Source organism: Mytilus trossulus, chromosome 7 (assembly GCF_036588685.1).
Source record: "Mytilus trossulus isolate FHL-02 chromosome 7, PNRI_Mtr1.1.1.hap1, whole genome shotgun sequence".
Taxonomy (NCBI): Eukaryota; Metazoa; Mollusca; class Bivalvia; order Mytilida; family Mytilidae; genus Mytilus; species Mytilus trossulus.
In genome coordinates, this window is record NC_086379.1 from 28,479,102 (window position 1) to 28,500,868 (window position 21,767).

The following is a 21,767-nucleotide window of genomic DNA, read 5'->3' on the forward strand; positions in this document are numbered from 1 at the left end:
TATTTTTTATATAATATATTTATTATATCATGTTGATAGTTGAAGAAATTAAACATTTGCGAGGAAGAAAGGGATTGTTTAGTTTTTTATTACTACATTGATTCAATCAGCTTGGTAGAAAAAACGAAATGCACATGCTATAAAGTGGATTTAATCTCAAAGTTTGATTTTCCACAAAGTGATATTGTGTGTACTGTTATTACACACAATGTCACTTTTTGTGGAGCATCAAACTTTGAGATTAACGAGGTGCATGTCCCATGTTTTATTGCTACAACATCTAATTAACCTTCAACTTTGGACACGCGTCAGACTATACAATTACACGTGCCAGAATATACAATCAATCAAAATAGTGAACACCTGTTGTAAACTCAAGATTGTCATATAAATTAACTTCCTTTAATCTTCAATCAATATGCATAAACATGATAAATATCATTAAATGAGGCAATACACAAAATAAAATGATGAAAAATATTCACATTTAAATTTTGTTTTCCTGTTGTTTGATTTCAGTTCTTTGTATTGTGTCTGTATTTCTGGACAATGATGCACAAATAATGCCCTTTGCAATTTTATCATATAGGGTCGTACAAAGAGAGTTTAAAAAAACAAATACAAAGATAAAATATATTATTATTCTAAAATACAAGAAAAGTAATATCATAATACGACAGGGTAAACCTGAGACTACTATAACACATGTGTTATAGTAGTCTCAGGGTAAACGTAATACTTGTTGTTATAAATACATAATAAATGATAAAATATCATGTTAGTTAATGCTTCAATTTTTTTCTATCAATATTAACTTTCTTATCGCAAAAAATGTTTTCTTTTGCATACTCTTTTAAAATTTATTTGGAATAAGTGATTTTGATTTTAAAGAAAAAAGTGTTTTCTTGTCACTGGTTTCTTGTGACCGTTTCTTGTCGCTAAAATAATTCTTCTTGTCGCTTCTTGACGCTTCTTGTCGCTAAAATTCTTCTGGTAGCAAATTAGTGAGACCGTTAAAAAGGGATGCTCTAAAATAAATATTCCGAATCTGATGTAATTTCACCTTTTGATTTTACATTTTCAAAAGATACTCTTGTATTAGGCAATGTTTAATAAAATAACAATTTGGAAACTGGTAATTTATTTGTACATATATAAGAAAAAAAACATTTTTGAGTTATTTTACAAAACCCCAAACTATTGAGGTCGGGGTCAAGTACATATACTAGAACTTGAGGTCAAAATTCAGAATGGAACATATGAAATTTATATCTGCTTCTCAAGTAAAAAATGTTCTTACATTTGAATTGCTTATTCCACAAATGGAAAAGGCTCTTTCCAAATTTTCAGATAAAAAAGTTATTCAACCTGTAAGATCTGTTATTCCTGTCAAGGAATCTGGTGGGTATGTATGCACACCATATACATATTTATAACTCTCCTCCCTAAGTAGGAGCACCATCATGAGTTATGATGGAAAGAAGAACATATGGCACACTGTAAAAACACATAAAGATAGGATTTTCTAGCCTGGCTGTCACATTATTACTACCAAAAAGCACAGGTGCTTGAGGACAGGATCCTGTATCGAGATCCACGTTGATAGTAAACATGCATATTTAGAGTATAAATATGGTATTTTAGTATATATATATATATGAGAGTGATAAAGGGTTATTTTCTTGCAACATGATTGCCGATTTTTATTTGACGTTCAATGTGTTTTTACTTTTTATTTGACGTTCAGACGGGTGCCTTGTTTAACGTGTTCTGCTTATTTAATTTTACGTGCATCATGATTTTCAAAGTCTTATTTTGCGTGCTCAGTATTTTTCAAATAAAATTCAAACACTTGGCAGGGGTCGTCAAGAAATACTTTTTTAAAAGCCGTAAACCAATTATATCATAAATGTGTATACTAAATCGGGAATATCAAGTAAAACAAAGAGTCAATACATACAAGAAGACAGTGACTCAGTCATAAAAGGTTCAAATAAAAGTTATTTTTCGTGCAACGTTAATTACAGAATTATTCCACGTTTAATGTGAAATTATGTCTTATTTCACGTTTTTTTTGTGCAAGCACCCCCCTTTCCCACCCTCATATATGACAACAAATGCAGAATTAAATTTCAAAATGGTATGAGCCATGAATTTATATCAAATTATGGAGTAAAACAAGGGGATGTACTTAGCCCCACTTTTTTTAATATTTATATAAATGGCCTTGTAAATGACCTTGATCATGCAAACACTCAACCAATTATTATAGGAGATGTTAAATTAACATCATTATTATATGCAGATGACATTATTTTATTATCTGAAACCCAAGAAGGGCTACAAAATGCACTAAATGAGTTAACTAAATTTTGTTCCCTATGGAAACTTGATGTTAACAAACAAAAATCAAAAATTATAATATTCAATTCTAATGGAAAATCTCACTGTAATTATTTTAAAGTAGAAAAAGAACATCTTGAGACTGTTAAATCTATTTGTTACCTTGGAATAACTATAAATTGTTCAGGAAGTTTAAGTCATTCAAAAAAAAATCTTATGGAAAAAGGGAGAAAGGCTTGGTTTAAAATTAAAAAAACAGTCTCTTTAGATAATTCCTGCAGTATGCTTGAAAAATTATTTGATACTTTAGTTGTTCCAATAACTCTTTATGGGAGTGAAGTTTGGGGTGTAAGCCAAGTGTTCAAAGATTCAGATCCATTTGAACATTTACATATTAAATTTATTAAAGAAATTTTAGGTGTACAGTGCAAAACAACAAATGTAGCCTGTTTAACTGAGACAAACAGAATCCCTTTGTACTTTAAAATTCAGCTTTCAGCTATAAAATTTCTAAACCATATTGTAAACTCGCCTAACACTTTAGTCCATAAAATATATAATAATGTAGAGAAAACAAGTAAATGGGTTAACATTGTAAAAGACTGGTTAAATAAATTAGGTTTTGGTCATCTCACTTTTGATACTTTTAATTTAAAATATCACATAAATAGTATCCAACAAAGAATCTATGACCAGGCTTATCAAATTATAAATTGTTCTATCAATAAATGTGAAAAATTAAATTTCTTTTGTCATACTAAAAGAATTAGAAAAAGGCCCCCATATATTGATATATGTAAATTCAAAACTGACCGATCAGTTTTCAGTAAATTTAAACTAAGTGCACATTCCCTAGCAATTGAAAGAGGGCGTTATACCAACATTGAAAGAAGTAAACGCATTTGCTTATCCTGTAACAGACAAGAAATTGAGGATGAATACCATTTCTTCTCAATCTGTCCATGCTATACATCATTAAGGGATACCTATATACAAAATATTAATAAAAATCTTAATTTCAATTTTATTAAATTGCAGTCCACTATAACACTTAAGCATTTGACTGTACTTTTAAATAGCAGTCTACCAGTCATTATAAAAATCACCATAAAGTATATTAATGATTGTCTTTTATTAAGAACATCTGTATAACTTGTATTTCTTTTAATATGCAATGCCAACCTAATTTTTGTTTGTGTTCTTTTTTCAATTGTTCATGAACATTAATAATGTGTTAACTGTTGATATTTATAGCCTTTTTCTTCTTTGCTGTGAATAACACTGTCACTCTAATATAATTGTAATCAATTTAACTATTGTAAGTTTATTGTCTTAATTTTGTATGCCATAACCATTTAATGTAAATGTGTTTGTGCGAATAAAATATTGTCTATTGTCTATTGTCTATATGGTACAAATTAGTGATATATATTGCATAATTATTTCAATTTTGGACTACAAACATGCACTCACCTCGTACGTCCTTTCTGGAACCATGTCCTTCACAATGGAAGTCGCTATCCTATATAAAACACAAATGAGGGCAGGTAAGGAGGGGTCCGGATCCTGAAATCCTGTGCTTAAAAACACGAATTCATGAGGTCTTGAATTTAAATATATTTAAATCCCGACTTCCAGAAATTCATAAAAAAAAATTCCTGGATTCCAAAAGGGTCAATCCCGAAATCCTGAGCTTAACAAACATCCGATCCTGGAGTCCCGATAAAGGTCCTATCCCCCCTCACAAATAGATAAAAAGCAAGTTTCTTCCTACCAAGATTTTTTTTAATTTATTGGTATCTTTTGAAAATGAGTTAAAATTTCAAAGATTTGGTTTGCTAATACTTGATTGGATGGAAAATGTTCCTTTTTGAATTTTGGATCAAATAGACAATATAGACAATATTTTATTAGCACAAACACATTTACATTAAATGGTTATTCATTTGTTATTATAGCATACACAATTAAGACCAAAGTCACAACAGCTTGTGATACACTGAAATTGTGATATATTTGGTTTCCAATAATTAGGGCATTTTTTTTTTAGATAGTAGCATATCATGCTTATGTTTTACAGTATATGTGTTCATTTTTCAGAGCGTTTGTCCATCTGTGATCATCTGTCCATTTGTCTGCTTTTGTCTGATCAGCTTGAACCATATCAAGGTTTAAGTTTTTATTAAAAGAACCATGAAGATGTAGTCATAAAAACGTGAAACTTAGTACAGCAGTTCATTATGATGTGTAATTTACAAAATATATGCCCCCAAATTAGGATTTTGACCTATATTTCATGGTTCACTGAACATGGAAATGAGACAATATCATTTATGAGCATGACATGATGTCCTATTCATTATGCTCTTCAACATATTCTTGTTTCTTATGTTTATAATTTAGATGTTATTTTTTCACAGATTTTTTGGTTTGATGCCATCTTTATGCTCTGAAGACAATGTTCTTGCTACTAAACTGGTTTCATTTTATCCAAACAACAAGGATTTCCCCACTCACAATGCTGTTATTGCCATGTTTAATGCATCAAATGGAGTACCTGAAGTTGTAGGTATTAAAAAACAAAATAAATTCATGTGCATAACTTTTTTTTTAATGTAATGATAGTAACATACTACTCCCCCTTTTAAAACCGTTTAACAAACCTTTGTAATGTACTGTGGATCCAATTTCTGTGTATTTCATGGTTACAGGGTAACCACGAATTTAAATGTTTATCGAATTAGAAATGTTCTATAGAAATATAAGCTGACTAAAGTAAATCCACGAAATTAAATATCTGTGAAAATGGTAGTTTTTCTCAATCCATGAAAATTGGTACCCATGAAAATAGATGAATCCACAGTATCCAAAAGGTTGTTGTTGGAACTAGATATCATACCCGTAGCCAGGGGGTTCGGGGGTAACCCCTCCCCCCCCCCCCTTTGAAAACAAATAAGCACTGTTAAAGTTAATGTTCTGCTCGAATTGTGACTGTTAAAGTCGAGTTTGTGAGTCCAACAAACCCCCTCTTGAAAATTCCTGGCTACGGGCCTGGATATTCTACAAAGTTATATTCTGTTTGACCAAAATCCCATGTTAGGGGTGTACGTTTGGCTGTACAAAGCGGGTTAAATCTGGTAAACATCAAATGTGACTGCAGATATTAAATCCAAGATACATGTATCTTCATTATCTCCCTTGCATTAAAAAAAAAAGAATGAAATTACAGTATAGTGGTTTAAACAAAATCTGTTGTTTTACATCACTGAAATTGAGTTTGTTTTCTTGTGTAGTATTTTATTTTCTTTTTCATAAACATATGGTTTTGATTCATTTATGAAAACAAAATGCGTCTTATTCAACCAGTAAATTTTAGATGCTTCAGGAAAAGAAAATCATACAAATAAGTCAAAACATGAGATGTCTAAACTGTATACTATCTTAAACCTCGAGGCTATTGAGAGTGGGTCTCATTGGGGTCAAAGCGTGACACGGGATTGCTGATTTTTTGTAAGCATGACACGTGAAAGTCAAATTATTGTGGCGTGAAAACAGGAAATGAGGTCTTGCGGGACCTGGGAAATGACCAAAAAAAATGAGAATTGCTTTCGTACATAGTGTAAGCGGGATATGGGAATCTGACAAAACAGTAAGCGGGCTCCAGGATCAGAACCCCCCAGTGAGACCCCCTTGAGAGTAAAGTGCCATAATAACATTTGAATACATAGTAAAGGACAGTTTTTCCAAAATTAGCATTGTTATCCTGAATGTCTGATCCTTGGTGTTGTATAATTACAGATAGTTGATGGTGAAGTAATTACAGCTATGAGAACAGCAGCTGTTTCTGCAGTGGCTACAAAGGTTAGATTAACATTTAATTAGGCTGTATATTCTGTACCAAATTATAAAGTATAGATTTGTATTTCAAAATCTTTATGGTGTTATATATCAGTTTAAACAACCAAGATACTTGGGTGTAGTAACAGAATTGTTAGTCAAACTGAAAGACATACCTTACCATATCCAATAGATTAAAAGATAAAAAACAAAAACAATGTAAAGCACTCTACAACAAGAATGCGTCCATAGTGCATGGATGCCTGACTCGCACTATCATTTTCTATGTTCAGTGGACCCTAAAATTGTGTCGAAACTCTAATTTGCCATTGCAATTAGAAAGATCATATCATAGGGAACTTGTGTACTAAGTTTCAAGTTGATTGGACTTCAACTTCATAAAAACTACATTGACCAAAAACTTTAACCTGAAGCGGAACAGAGGGAAGAACAAACAGACCCACAGACTAAATAACATAATTCCCCTAAGTGGGGCATGAAAAATCTTCTATTTGGTATATGAGATCCTAATTTAGGATCCCATATACCAAATAGCGGAATGCACGGTCTTCGTGTCTGTCAAACTGGGTTTATCTAATTTTGACCTCATGATGTATGTTTCTTAGATACTGTAAGCAATATATGTCAAATATTTTGTATGTATGTAATGACTGGTAGTGTAAATATCTGTCTGTTGGGTATCATTTGGCCTTTATCTCATTCCATGGCACATTGCTCAATGTTAAATTTTCATTGTAAGATCTAATTCTTTAAGCAATAGGTTTACTTTTTTATCCCCCTGCCATAGCAGAGGGGACACCAAGCTTAACACATGTTCATTTGTCCATAAGTATGTCCCAATGTTGGTTTCTTTTTTCGCTAACTTTATATTGCCTCACCCAAATGTTATGAAACTTATTCATAATGCTAATTACCACACAAAATAGATCAAGATTGAATTTTTTGAGGTGTCACTTTTATTTTTCCAGAGTTATGCCCAATTACTAATGGAAAACTGGCTGTTTCTGTTCAAACCTCAACCAAATTTTATGAAACTCATACACAATACTTAATACCACAAAACTCAGATCAAGTACAAATTTGGGTAGCATCACTTTTACTATTCTTCAGTTATGTCCCTTTATAACTTTATATGATATGCAAATGGAGACATCCTGTGTGTCCCATAGACACACTCCCCATTTATTTGGTGTATAGAATGATTGTAAGGTGAACATGTCTGTCTGGCAGGGTTCATCTGACCTTTACTTCATTTAAATCAATCTTCATAACATTTAGTTTTTGTGACACTAGTAGTAAAACCTATATCTTAAAGAAATCAACATACAATCAATCATTATCAGTAAAGCAGATGAGACATTTAATGGTGAACACTCTTGTTTATATCATTAATCACAAGTTGATTAAATCTACAATAAATAGAATATTGAATTCTTAATTAATTCTGTCAATCTGATTGTGGTTGAAAATTGTAATCAAACCACTAGTCTGTCACTCAAAATGATTGGTTAATTAAAAATTAGCATAAAAGGTCATATAAACATGACCTTTATGGGTTGTCTTCTGTTCTTACGGAAACAAACAAATCTTAGGAAATTAGATGAAGGATCTGATTTTAGACAGATTGTGGAAATTCTCTTACCCTACTTTACATGACCATAATGTTTTTGAAATTATGATGGTTATGATGTTTTTTGAGGAAATTGAATTTTACTATAAAGACAGAAGTTACATATATATGTTATGAGGCTACTATGTCAAAAATGTTTTCCCATATTTCTTGAAATGATGATTGTGATGATGTTTGCTCTGACAGAGGAAATTGGATTTTACCAAAGTAATGTTATTTTAAACAACTATATCAATGATATTTACCCCATATTTCCATCTAAAGGTTAACTGAAACTAGTATCACTGTTACAAAATAAATAAAAAAAATGTTTTTCACTGTTTTGTTTTTATTGATATTTTTTGTATTTATAATTTTTATTATGTCATGTATGTTCTAGGTGGACATTTTATTGCAAAATGTACCCTATGCAAACATTTCACTATCCAAAAATTAGGAACAATGAAAACGCCAAAGATTTAACTGCCCCATCTAAGACCAAAACCATAGGCGGATCCAAGGGGTCGGCCCTACCCTTTTGTGGGAAAAATTTGGTTGATTATATAGGGAATCATTGAAGCATGACTAGAGCGGCCCCCCTTCCCCTTTAGGTCAGTCAGCAAGCCCCCCTTAGGAAAAGTTCTGGATCCGCCACTGAAAACTGTGAACAAAACCTGACCTGCCAATAACTAGATATATTATACATTACTTAAAATATAATTAAATAGCCATTTATAATTAAAAAAACATTTTGCTTTTAATTTCAGTTTCTTTGCAACAAAACCCCAAAGGTATTGGCCTTATTAGGAAGTGGTGTCCAAGCTAGATCACATTTTCAAGCACTATCTACACTGTATACATTTGAAGAGGTGAGATTGTCACGTAAATACAATAGCTCACACTCACATATTGACAATTAACTATTGTTTGAATGGTTACAGGTAAGTTTAACAAATGTACATAATTAAACAATGTACAACAATATCAAGTGGGTCACATTGGGGTCTAAGCGTGACGCGGGATTGCCGATTTTTTGTAAGCATGACACCTGAAAGTCAAATTATTGTGGCGTGAAGTCTAAAGTTTTTAAAGCTGACATAGCCTGATGATAAAAGACACTTACAAGTAGATGATTTGTTCTCCAAGTCATCTGAATGCTTTAATTTGTAAAAAAAATCATTTTGATGCGTAGCTATCAACCCCTTTATTAGAAACAATAACCTTCAGTCATAGCTTATGATGCATTTTTGAAAAATGTCAAATTAAATTGAGAATGGAAATGGGGAATGTGTCAAAGAGACAACAACCCGACCATAGAAAAAACAACAGCAGAAGGTCACCAACAGGTTTTCAATGAAGCGAGAAAATCCCGCACCTGGTGGCGCGTCAAAGAACGTCAAAATAGAGATGAGAATACTGCAAATGGTATCATTCCTTGGAGTGTGTTTTTAGCTCTCCTGACCTTAAAGGTCAAGTGAGCTTTTCTCATCACTTGGCATCCGTCGTCCATCGTCCTGCGTCCGTCGTCCGTAAACTTTTACAAAAATCTTCTCCTCTGAAACTACTGGGACAAATTTAACCAAACTTGGTCTCAATCATCCTTGGGGTATCTAGTTTAAAAAATGTGTCCGGTGACCTGGTCATCCAACCAAGATGGCCGCCATGGCTAAAAATAGAACAAAGGGGTAAATTACAGTTTTTGGCTTAGAACTCAAAAACCAAAGCATTTACAGCAATTTGACAAGGGGTAAAATTGTTGTTCAGGTCAAGATCTATCTGCCCTGAAATTTTCCGATGAATCTGACAACTCGTTGTTGGGTTGCTGCCCCTGAATTGGTTATTTTAAGGAAATTTTGCAGTTTTTGGTTATTATCTTGAATACTATTATAGATAGAGATAAACTGTAAAGAGCAATAATGTTCAGCAAAGAAAGACCTACAAATAAGTCAACATGACCAAAATTGTCAGTCAACCCCTTAAGGAGTTATTGCCCTTTATAGTCAATTTTTAACCACTTTTCGTCATATTTTGTAACTTGTACAAAAATCTTCTCCTCTGAAACTACTGGGCCAAATTTAACCAAACTTGGTCACAATCATCCTTGGGGTATCTAGTTTAAAAAATGTGTCCGATGACCCCGCCTACCAAACAAAATGGCTGACATGGCTAAAATTAGAACATAGTGGTAAAATGCAGTTTTTGATTTATATCTTTGAAACTAAGACATTTAGGGTAAGTCTTTCAAGATGTAAATGTCCATCAGAATAAGATCTATTCCCTCACAAATTTTCAGATGAATCTGACAACTCGTTGTTGGGTTGCTGCCCTAAAATTGGTAATTTTAAGGAAATTTTGCAGTTTTTGGTTATTATCTTGAATACTATTATAGATAGAGATAAACTTTAAACAGCAATAATGTTCAACAAAATAAGATCTACAAATAAGTCAGCATGATCAAAATTGTTAGAGGACCCCTTAAGGAGTTATTTCCCTTTATAGTCAATATTGAACAACTTTTCGTCATTTTTGTAACTTGTACAAAAATTTCTTTTCTTAAACTATGGGCCATTTTTAACCAAACTTGGCCACAATCATAACTAGGGTATCTATTAAAATAAGTGTCTAATGACCCAACCTACCAACCAAGATGACCGACATCAGTAAATACAGTAACAGGTGAGCGACACAGGCTCTTGAGAGCCTCTAGTTTTTTAAAGATTTTCATAGTGCATCACACAATTTAAACTGCAAAAACCTTTTATGGTTAAATTTTTAAATTGAAATAAAAAATATGGTTGTAAAATTGCAATTTTATAATTAGGCAAAATATAGTTTCAGTGAACATTTTTGGAAGCCAATATTTCTAGAACAAGAATTTATTAAGTGAATTTGTTTATTTTTTTTGTCAGATTTTTCACAGCTTATTTTTTTTTTCTTAACATAGAACTAAAAGTAATAATCTATTGTCTCATATGATTGCATAAGCACATTATTTTACAACCACAATTCTTTTTCTTTTTCTAATTTAATTATTCCATTTAAGGTGGTACCTAACACTACAGGGAGATAACGCTATAAAGTCAGCTAACGTTTTAATTACGTTGTGTTGTAAAAGGAATATTAGGCTTCTCAATGATCAAAATTGATGTTTGTCAAACTGCTATATAACCAGTGTAATTTTTCTGACAAAACGGTTGGTTCAAAATTTTTTAAATTTTTATATTTTTGTTAAAGGGTCAAAGTAAATATATTGACAAAATTTTATGAAAATTAAACGAGCCAAATTAATTTTAGTGAAAGTGTTGGGTACCACCTTAAAAAATGATTGATGATCTTTTAGATTAGGGTATGGGGCAGAACCAAAACTAATGTTGAAACTCTTGCAAGTGAATTAAATGGAACAGCCTGCCAAACAGCTGAGGATGCTGTAAAAGGTGCAGATGTCATAGTAACAGTTACTTCATCAACCATACCCATACTGAAAAAGGAATGGGTAAAACCAGGAGCACATATAAATGGTAGGTTTTGTATAATCTTTTTTCTCTGCCCTTTGTATTCCAGGCTTTACAGCATAATGACTTGAGTGTGTGAGTAAAGATAATATTACTGGCTAGCTATTTTGCTAGCTAATCTGTGAAATCATAGATTGGTTATTTGATGGACCAGTCTACTCGTAAAAGGAGGGTAATATACCTAATAACCTAATAAGGATTTAACAGTTCAGCTAGCAAGCAAGCTAACCAAAGATATTACCTTTACCTACACACTTAAATAATTTTTCTGTAAAGGAATTCTTAAGGTTATTATTGAGAACATATTTGGTAACCAAGTGTTTAAGATCAGATTTATCAGAATAGGTCATTTTCAGTGGAAGAAATATAATTTTTCAAAATGTTTCATTTGAAGCAAAAGGTACATTCAACACACATAGAAACTTTTGCAACCGGAAATTATCAAAGAGAGGTGTACATGCACAGGCACTTGTCTCAGAAAAAAAAGGTTATATTAAGGTATATAGGTAATTTTTTTTTCTGAGACAAGTGCCTGTGTGTTCATGTATTAGTATATTAACTTCTTTGTGCTCAATTTACTCTTCTTTTAATTATAAATTTTATTGTGTATTTTAAAGCTGTTGGCGCCTGTAGACCAGACTGGCAGGAGATTGACCCAGAATTGATGAGATCTGTTTCCCTGTTTGTTGACAGTAGAGATGCAGCAATAGCAGAAAGTGGAGATGTCATACTGTCGAAGGTACCAGTTTTTAGTTTGGTGCATATTATTTATTTTTTACTGCAGCTTGAACACTTCCTTTTTTTCTTTAGTTCCTAAATATAGTAACTAAGTAATGTTTTATACAATACCTATGTCATGTCACAACACTTTTATTCACTTTCAGATGTTTATAAAGATGGAAAATTATTTTTTTTTTTTTTTTTTTCGTGTTTATAACATTTTGAAGGCTTCTGTTGTATTGTTTCATATATAGCAGTTTTTCTGTACATTTTCTGTATTTAGATCCTGATTTGCCAATAATCTCAAATATTTAGAAATATTAGTTCTCGTATAGAATTTCCTGATTATCTCCCCTTTAAGCCTTGGTCACACCTTACCAGATAGCTCGAACAGACGCCTAACGGATAAAAAAAAAGTTATCCGTTGACAAAATTTTTATCCGTTGGAAGTCCGTTGGTGTACTAAACGACATGTAACGAATGCCTAACAGACACACAACGGACATGAACGTATGTGAAACGGATACGTACCGGACAGAACGGACGTCGAACGTACATCCAATGGACGAGTACCGGATAAACGAACACCTAACGGTTAAAATGGATGAACAAAATATTCTGAAAATTAAAGGCAATAAACCATCTAAAAATTAAAGACAATAAACCATGAGAAATTTCAATTAGCATTTGTCCGTTTTACATCCGTAAGGCATCCGTTGTATCTGTTATCCTTCCGTTAATGTCCGTTTCACATCCGTTTTATCCGTTAGGCGTCCGGTAGACGTACGTTGGTGAATTGGTCCACCGGATCTCCAACGGATGCATAACGGACACGTAACGGATACAAAACGGACGCTTCCGTACAAAACGGACGTCTTACAGACGCCTAACGGATGTTCAAAGTTTTGAACATGCTCAAAATTTTCAACCGGACAGAACGGACGTCAACAGATAAAATTGACACCCAACGGATAAGAACGGACATCTAACGGACATGAATGGATTGAAAAAAAAGTAATCCGTTAGGCGTCCGTTCGAGCTATCCGGTAAGGTGTGACCGAGGCTTATGAGTATTTTTTTTAAATTAGAAAATATTTCTTCGTTGGTAGGGAAACTCCTGTCAACATGTTGCTTTTCTCATGCATACTATGTAGTTGGCAAATTCAAATGATAGGAATAAAGCCAGCTTTATATTCTTTTTTAGGCTGACATTGAAGCAGAAGTCGGAGAGGTTATTCTGGGTAAAAATGGTGGAAGAAGAACAGCAACAGAAGTGACCTTATTTAAATCATTAGGTAATAATTTTGCCAAAGATTAGAATACATTTAAAAATAGTTTAATAATATTGTCAGTGACAGATGGGTATAAATCTAGAACCTTTCTACTCCAATTATTTCACAAAATACATTATACTAGTACTGTGGATTCATTAATATTGGTTGGATACAAATTTTCTTTTGTTTTGTGGTAACAGGTGAACCACTAATTCAACTGTTCAACAAATATCATATTTTCAATAGGCTTTGTATACAGCGATAGTCAAAACCACGAAATGAAGTATCCACAAATATGCAAGTTTTCAGCAGTCCATGAAAATTTATACCAATGAATATAAATGAATCCACAGTAAAATTGATGTACAAATACAGTTTTATAATGACATGCATGTGTTAAAATATTTCTTTTTCTTTTTATAGGTCTTGCCATTGAAGATGCCTTGTCTGCCAAGCTTGTGTGTGATCTTCTAAGTTCTTCTAATTCATCCTGAAGTTCTCCATGAACTTTTTTAGAAGATATTTTTACTCTTCAATTCCGGTGTAGCCAGATATTTATATGACTAACTTATAAATCAGAAATTTTATGATCTTCATTGGTGATTAATGATTTTTCAGCTGGTGTTTGAGTTTTTCAGGAAAAGACATGTATCATTTTATGAATATACACATGTAGTACTGATTTGTTATATGTTGAAAAATTTCAATATAAGAATTAATAAAAAAAATGTGGATTTGTACTAACAAATTGAAGATTCACATGAATTGTTTTGGGTATGAATTTATTACAATTGTGTGGAATGTCTATTTGTTTTACCAAATATTTATATCATCTTGTAAAATCTTTAAGGCAAACATTTGTATAGATCGCTAAATTTAAATCAGTTCATTGCCACAGTGGCAGAGGAGTCTAGGTAGTTCAACTAGTGAAAACTATCATGTCAACTCTTAAGGTTGCTAGTATAACCCCCTCATGGTGAGGAGTTATTGACAATAAGCAGTGGCGGATCCAGGGGTTGGAAACCCCCTTTTTTTGGACGATCAATGAATTTGAATGGGGACATATAGTTGGAACACCCCTTTATCCTGGGTTGGGAACCTCCTCCTTTTGAAAATTGCTGGATCAGCCCCTGACAAAGGAATTCAACATAGTAAGTGCCTAAACCTTTACATGAGATAAAAAAACAAAAAAGAAATTAAAAATTCTGTAAAAATTTAACACTGAAAAGCATTATTCTGTCGAAAAAATAAACTTTTGTGTTAAACTCAATCTTAAAGTCTTCTCATTAAATAAAACATAACCAGAAATTAACTGGACACCTATATTCTGATCAATGTATAATTTTTGTTAAGTTTATTTCATGAAAGTGCTTTTGTTTTTATGATTGTATTTTGGATGCATTAATTTATTATTTGTGTCATTTTATGAAAGTCTTAATTTATTTGATTTTACTGGATTGGGAAAGAAGATTTCACAAAATATAAATTACTGTACACTATTTTTTAGAGGGCATTTGTAATTGATAATTTTCAAACAAGGATGAGTAAATTATTTATATTGAAATAAAAATTTGATTTGTAATAGGATAATTTTGTAATAAATGATATAAAAGAGAAATGTTTTTCTTGGATTCTTTTTTAATTTTTTGTGCTTGGTTGTTTCATTGAAATTATATTCCAAAGCAAAGCCACTAGAGTGACTAGACATTAATTAATTCAAGGAAATAACTTTGTCACACTGATGAGGCATAAAACGAGACATTGGGATAACAATCAGGCAGTTGTGGCAATGGAGTAAAAAATTTATCCAAAGCTAAACATTTCAGAAGGAATTCAGCTGCTTATGTTCTGAAGTTTCTACCTTTCATATTTTTATTGTCCTTGACCTCATTTCATGGTTTTGTGACTGATTTCATTTTAGCTCACCTGGCCTGTCGTCTTCGTTCACTTTTTACATTTTGAACTTCTTTTACAGAACATCTGAATGGAATGGTACCAAACATGACAAAAATGCTGACCAATTGTTGTTACTTTGTAGTCGATCCATCATTCAAGATGGCTGCCAGCCGCGGACCTAGTTTAACATAGGACCTTTTGGGAAATACAGACAAATGTCTTCCTCTTAGAAAACCACTGAATGGAATGAAACCACACATATTTGTTTTTCGTTCATATTTTTACATAAATAAGGCCGTTAGTTTTCTCTATGAAGGACTTTGAATTGTTTTACATTGTCTTATCGGGGCCTTTTATAGCTGACTATGTGATATGGGCTTTCCTCATTGTTGAAGGCCGTACGGTGACCTATAGTTGTTAATGTCTGTCATTTTGGTCTTTTGTGGATAGTTGTCTCATTGGCAATCATACCACATCTTCTTTTTTATATAGCATGAATGTTTCTTATGATGTGCTGACAGTGTGTTGTTACTTTGTAGCCAATCCATCATTCAAGATGGCCGCCTGTGGCAGACTTAGTCTAACATAGGACCCGATGGGAAATACATACAAATGTCTTCTTTTAGAAAACCACTGAATGGAATGAGACCAAAATTGCATGAATGTTACTAATGAGGTGCTGACCAAGTGTTGTTACTTTATAGCTGATCCATCATCCAAGATAGCTGCCAGCTGGGGACTTAGTTCAACACAGGACCTTATGGGAAATACCGTACATAGATAATGTCTTACTGAAGAGAAACACAGATTGGAATGAAACCAAACATAGCATGAATGTTCCTTATGAGGTGCTGACCAAGTGGTGTTACTTTATAGCTTTGAATATCTTTTTTTTATGATTTCAAAAACCCAAGTAGAGTCAGGTTTGCAACACAGGCTCTTGAGAGCCTCTAGTTGTTTGTAATGTGAAATTTTCACATATAATAATTTGGTATGTTGGTTCCTTGCAAGGTTTATGTGTGTCAGAAAAGGGTTATTCTGTTCCCAACCTCATTGCATGGATCAGTATATTAAGTGTATGGCATGACTTTAAAGTGTATCTGTCCAACTGGCAAGTTTTATCTAACCATGATCTCAATTTCATGCTCTATAATTTGACAATGTTTTGTTTTGTGGTTTGGTATATTTCTCATATATTATAAGAGGATAGTAATGCTCTTGAACATAAGGCGTCAAACAATCATTTTCAGCTACTGTTAGCATCAAATTGGTTAAAATTTTACCATGATTTGTCAAAATATCCTTATCATGACTCATCATAAGTCTCAAATAATTACCATTACCGTCATTTAAAAAAATAAAATTAATGTGATTCGTCAAAATCAGTTGATGTTTTTATCTTCTTAAACATATAGTGCATATTTTATCGTCATAATCCAAAAATTACTGCTAACGTTATTTGGCAAGAACTTTTACCATTTTTCCATTAACTTAAGACCCACTTATAAGCAATAGTCACTATAGTTTGTGTATGGAATAATTGTAAAGTGTACATGTCTGTCAGGTAGGTTTCATAAGACCTTGACCATATGTTCATGGTTCATTGGTCAATGTTAAGTTTTTATGGTTTTGTCAATACAACGGGTCAATATATTTGTGCAGTGAATGATTGTAAGATCTTGCAAGAGTTCATATGACCTTGACCTCATTTTCATGGTTTACTGCTCATTTTTACACTATATCTGCTCGATTGTTGAGATTTTTTATATGCAATTGAAGACAATAGTGCAAACAATATAAGAAAAATCAAAGCGCGAAAGCGCTGTAAAGGCAGTTAATTACAGGTTGTGTGTATTTCTAGTCCAGTTATATCATTATCTTCCATGGATAGAACAGAGGTGGTTTGTAGAATTTAAGATTTAGAGTTCTTTTGTACCTAGTTCACCTATATCTAGTCTACTGTTTACAGTATATTTTCTGTGCCTCCCATGAAATGCATTTTTAGCCATGGCCTTGTCGGTTTGCTTTAAATTTATGAGTTTGACTGTCCCTTTGGTGTCTTCCGTCCCTTTTCTTTAGACATATAAGAACTTTTCCTTTTCAATATAAATAGACTATTTTTAATTATTGATTGTATACACATATTCTATGACTCCCATAAAAAAAAGTTCACAAAGATTGACTAGTCTCTGTACTGTGTGTATAGCAAGGACATCAAGTAACATAATGGTAAATGTACATAGTAACATGTCAACTTTTTTGATGACCATACCTGTCAACTGTCAGTTTTTGCAGAGTATTTCCCCAATCGAGCTCAAGGCTCCCAAATGGAAATTTTGTACGAAGAAGCCAAAATCCACATTAGAATATATTTGAAGGGAATCCATGACAAATCGCCCCACTTTTCACTAACTCGCCCCACTTTAAAAACAAGGGTGCACACACTGAAATGTCTATTCTTCTTTACTAATCATTGATATTATGTTGATAGTCCTAATAATAAAGCGTTATTACAACTGTCACATAATCTTAACATAAACCAAGAAAACTAAACATTGACCTTTGAACCATGAAAATGAGGTCAAGGTCAGATAAACCATGCCAGGTAGACATGTACAGCTTACAATTCTTCCATACAACAAATAAAATTGACTTGTTGCTTATAGTTTAAGAAAAACAGACCAAAACACAAAAGCTTAACACTGAGCAATGAACCGTAAAAAATGAGATTAAGGTCAAATAAAACCTGTGCGACTGACATATAGATCATGAAATATTTCCATACACCAAATATAGTTGACCTATTGCATATAGTATTAGAAAAAAAGGCCAAATCTCAAAAACTTAACTTTGACCACTGAACCATGAAAATGAGGTCAAGGTCATATGACACCGGCCAGGTAGACCTGTACACCTTACAACCATTCCATACACATAATATAGAAGACCTATTGCAAACAGTATAAGAAAAACAGACCAAAACACAAAACTTAACTATAACCACTAAACCATGAAAATGAGGTCAAGGTCAGATGACACCTGCCAGTTGGACATGTACACCTTACAGTGCTTCCATACACCGAATATACTAGACCTATTGCTTATAGTATCTCAGATATGGACTTGACCACCAAAACTTAACCTTGTTCGCTGATCCATGAAATGAGGTCGAGGTCAAGTGAAAACTGTCTGACGGGCAAGAGGACCTTGCAAGGTACGCACATACCAAATATAGTTATCCTATTACTTATAATAAGAGAGAATTTAACATTACAAAAATTTTAACTTTTTTTTCAAGTAGTAACTGAACCATGAAAATGAGGTCAAGGACATTGGACATGTGACCGACGGAATCTTCATAACATGAGGCAACCATATACAAAGTATGAAGCATCCAGGTCGCGGACCTTCTAAAATATAAACCTATTAAGAACTGAGCTAACATCGCCGCCGCCGTATCACTATCCCTACAATGTATGTTGAGCTTTCTGCGACAAAAGTCGCAGGCTCGACAAAAAAACTGCCCCAACCTGAATTACCAAATCGCCCCACTTGTGAACTGTGATAAATCCCGTTAATATTTCTCCTGCCAACTGGTCCCACCTAATGGAAATGGGTGAAATCTAGATAAATATATTATTAACCAGGATGAATTTAGTAATGCCAACTCGCCCCACTTATGGAAAAAGATGTTATTCCATTAAATATAAGTTAAATTCCTTATATTGCATTTTGATACATTTAACTGGTTTCTTTTCAACTGTTATGCAAATAACTAAGCTTCAAAACTTACAGTTATTCTTCAACAATCAGTTTTATTTTTAGAATTATAATTTCAGTATATATCAATAATACATGTAGTAATTAAATTAATTTTTGGTTTGTTTGTATTCTGTGTAGATTAGTTTTCGTTAAAGTGGTGCGAGTTTTTATTTTTAATTGTATATATTAATCTAAATATTACCGTTTTTTTATAAGTAGGGCGAGTTGACAGGAGTAATATTAAACATGATTTAACCAATTTCACATGTGGGGTGATTTGATAAATCAGTTTGTGGCAGTTTTTAAAAAAGTGGGACGATTAGCCAGTGGGGCAACTTGTCCTGCTTCCATTTGAAGGCTCCCTTGAAGGTTTTGTATGACTATATTGACCATCTTTCACGTAAAACCCGCATGTGCAATATGAAAAGTTGGCAGATATGTTTCTAACTCCAGGCAAAATCTACCGGTATGAATGAAAAAGAAGTTTTCAATTAAAGCTCTGTGGCCATAACAGCTGTCTCATTAGCATTTAACCACTTCCCATATTTGCAATTAAAACAATAGAAGAAAATTATTCAACACAAAAACAAAACTTACTTGTAAATATGAAATTCTCTTTACGGTATGAGTTTTTCTCATAGTTTGAGATTGTACAGTAGTACATGTACCTGTAACTGCTTATACCTATTTCTTATTCACTTTTGCTTGATAAACTCACTAAATATCATATACATTGTACCACATCTCCTTATTTTTATAAGCATTCCAATAACATGAACAATTGTAATTCAATTCTATATACCAAAGCAAAATGAACTGCACCACTTTCATTCACTAGTATGCATTTTTTGGCAAAATACAAGTTCTTAAATGACACAATAATATATTTATTGATAAAAAAAATAAATTTAGTATACAACTCTTTAACAGGTATGAAAAAAGCACAGCTTTGTCATAACTTGTGAAATCTGTGCTGAAAACATAGACATTGATGGTATTTGAGTAATTCCATATGTGAAGCTCAACATTAGCTCGTCAGTTGGTGGTGGACAGTTATAGTTCCTTTCTGCAGGCTAGGATGAATGACTTTTCAGGAAAACCAATTTCACAAATCAAAACTTTCCTCTAGATTTCTCCTACAATATTCATCCAGTTTAGTTCTTTTGTTTTAAATTGGACACCGTCCTGATTTTTAATTTTGCAAACCATTCAGTCTCTTGCTTGCAAATGGAGCATGAAAATAGGATGGGTATGGCAGTAGACAAGTCTCTTTAAAGTGGGTTTGTGCCCTGAAAAAAAGTTTTATAACTTAAGTTTTTTTGAAACTTGTGCAACACACATACCTAAATAACTATAACATAGAAGAGAGCATCATTCGTGTCAATGTTTTGTTCCTTTTTACATTGTCATTGATATTTTTTCAGAAAGCCTGAGGCATAACTCGTGAATTCCTGTCATTACATCCTAAATTAACATAATTACTGCTAGAATAATTATCAGTATGATATACGTACACTATCATTTTACAGCCCAAGTCTTCAGTATATATAATTGTTGCATTCATTCACTCCTGTGTTCAGTCGTTCAAAAATATTTAAACATCAACAAATGAACTTTAATAAGGACAAGAAAACACTAGAAAATATACGTACATTCAATCCGTGTTAAAGAGTATTTGAAAGAGAAATATATCTGGTTAAACGATGTATAAAGGAGGAAAAATTGTAGACATTGCATTACGATGCTTTCTACCTAATAGCACGTGGAGATGTTTACATATTTAGACTTGACCCAGTATGACCCGTACCTTGTAGGTCACCGCCGTCGTTTAAACACTCGACTACAGTCGTGTAAGACAGTAAAAAGCTTAAGCCTGTACTATTTGCGTGAAGTAAATGTTTTGTTCTGTACATTTAAATTGTTTTACCTGATAGCAAGGACGTATATCTATCCGTTTCCTTCTCAATTCACTTTGTCAAATCCTTCGAGCTTCTTCAAAACATACGTATTACTGCGCCGGAAGTGAGAAAAATATGAGAAATCCTCGTAAAATAATGTTATTTTCAATTTTGTGGAATCCATTTTGTTATATTTATTATACAAAGATAAAAAAAAGTTACGATTAATTATGAATTTGCATATCATTATACGGAACGTTTATGGACTATTTTTTAAGTCGGTCATTTTGGCGGTAAATCATGTACACATACACACGTAGATTGGCTGGTACCCGATTGTAATGTTACACATCAAATATATCAAATAGCTAATACCCGGAACGTAGTATCGGGAACCAGGATAATATGTAGATAACATACATAACTAATACCGAAATTGAAAACGCTTTACGGTTTCTCGTTCATAAACCGAATTCCGTTTTGAATTATAGAAGATGCAATATTAATCATGTTCAGTCGACTTTTCATTGTTATATCAACGTCTGAACTAATTAAAGAATCTTTAGATGTCAGATAACACTTGAAATTGACCCGACCTCTTTCCACACGGAATATACAAATAATGATAGTTTGTAGTCAGGTTGACTGCTTATAATGCAAAATACACACTAATAACAATTTCTATAAAACGAACAATACACACTGATCGTTTCTTTAGTCCCCAATGTAAATGAAAGAAACAAAAACCATATTATACCATAAAAAGAAGAGGAGAAATTCGAACATTTCCGGGTCTATTTCTGGCCAAAAGACCCCCTGCAAAGATTGCGTATGAAAAGATGAACCTCATGACTTAAAAGTCAGGCCTTAAAGCACTGCCTTTAAAAACTAAAAA

General features: G+C 32.7%; 1 protein-coding gene and 1 long non-coding RNA gene across 3 annotated transcripts; one reads left to right on the forward strand and one right to left on the reverse strand.

Moving 5' to 3' along the window:
* Positions 1-1,230: 1,230 nt before the first annotated feature.
* Positions 1,231-14,896, forward strand: LOC134724879 (ketimine reductase mu-crystallin-like). 2 transcript variants are annotated; one of them, XM_063588189.1, is made up of 8 exons: positions 1,231-1,405; positions 4,764-4,908; positions 6,142-6,204; positions 8,578-8,679; positions 11,151-11,328; positions 11,940-12,061; positions 13,247-13,337; positions 13,740-14,894. In XM_063588189.1, the coding sequence occupies exons 1-8, from the start codon at positions 1,251-1,253 to the stop codon at positions 13,808-13,810; spliced, it is 927 nt and encodes a 308-aa protein (XP_063444259.1). In that variant the 5' UTR covers positions 1,231-1,250; the 3' UTR covers positions 13,811-14,894. The 2 variants fall into 2 exon arrangements, with proteins under 2 accessions (XP_063444259.1, XP_063444260.1); XM_063588190.1 differs by lacking the exon at positions 6,142-6,204 and having other exon boundaries at positions 13,740-14,896.
* Positions 14,897-18,932: 4,036 nt separating this feature from the next.
* Positions 18,933-21,758, reverse strand: LOC134724880 (uncharacterized). Its single transcript, XR_010108500.1, has 2 exons — positions 20,902-21,758; positions 18,933-20,263 (listed from the first exon to the last, which is right to left on the reverse strand). It is a non-coding gene; the product is annotated as an uncharacterized LOC134724880 (long non-coding RNA).
* Between the last annotated feature and the right edge of the window lie 9 nt (positions 21,759-21,767).

Excerpts from the sequence above, each read along its gene's own strand:
- LOC134724879 (XM_063588189.1), top strand. The coding sequence starts at position 1,251 with ATGGAACATATGAAATTTATATCTGCTTCTCAAGTAAAAAATGTTCTT. Across the intron at positions 1,406-4,763 it reads CCTGTCAAGGAATCTGGTGG|ATTTTTTGGTTTGATGCCAT; the intron begins GTATGTATGCAC and ends ATTTTTTCACAG. Across the intron at positions 13,338-13,739 it reads GACCTTATTTAAATCATTAG|GTCTTGCCATTGAAGATGCC; the intron begins GTAATAATTTTG and ends TTCTTTTTATAG.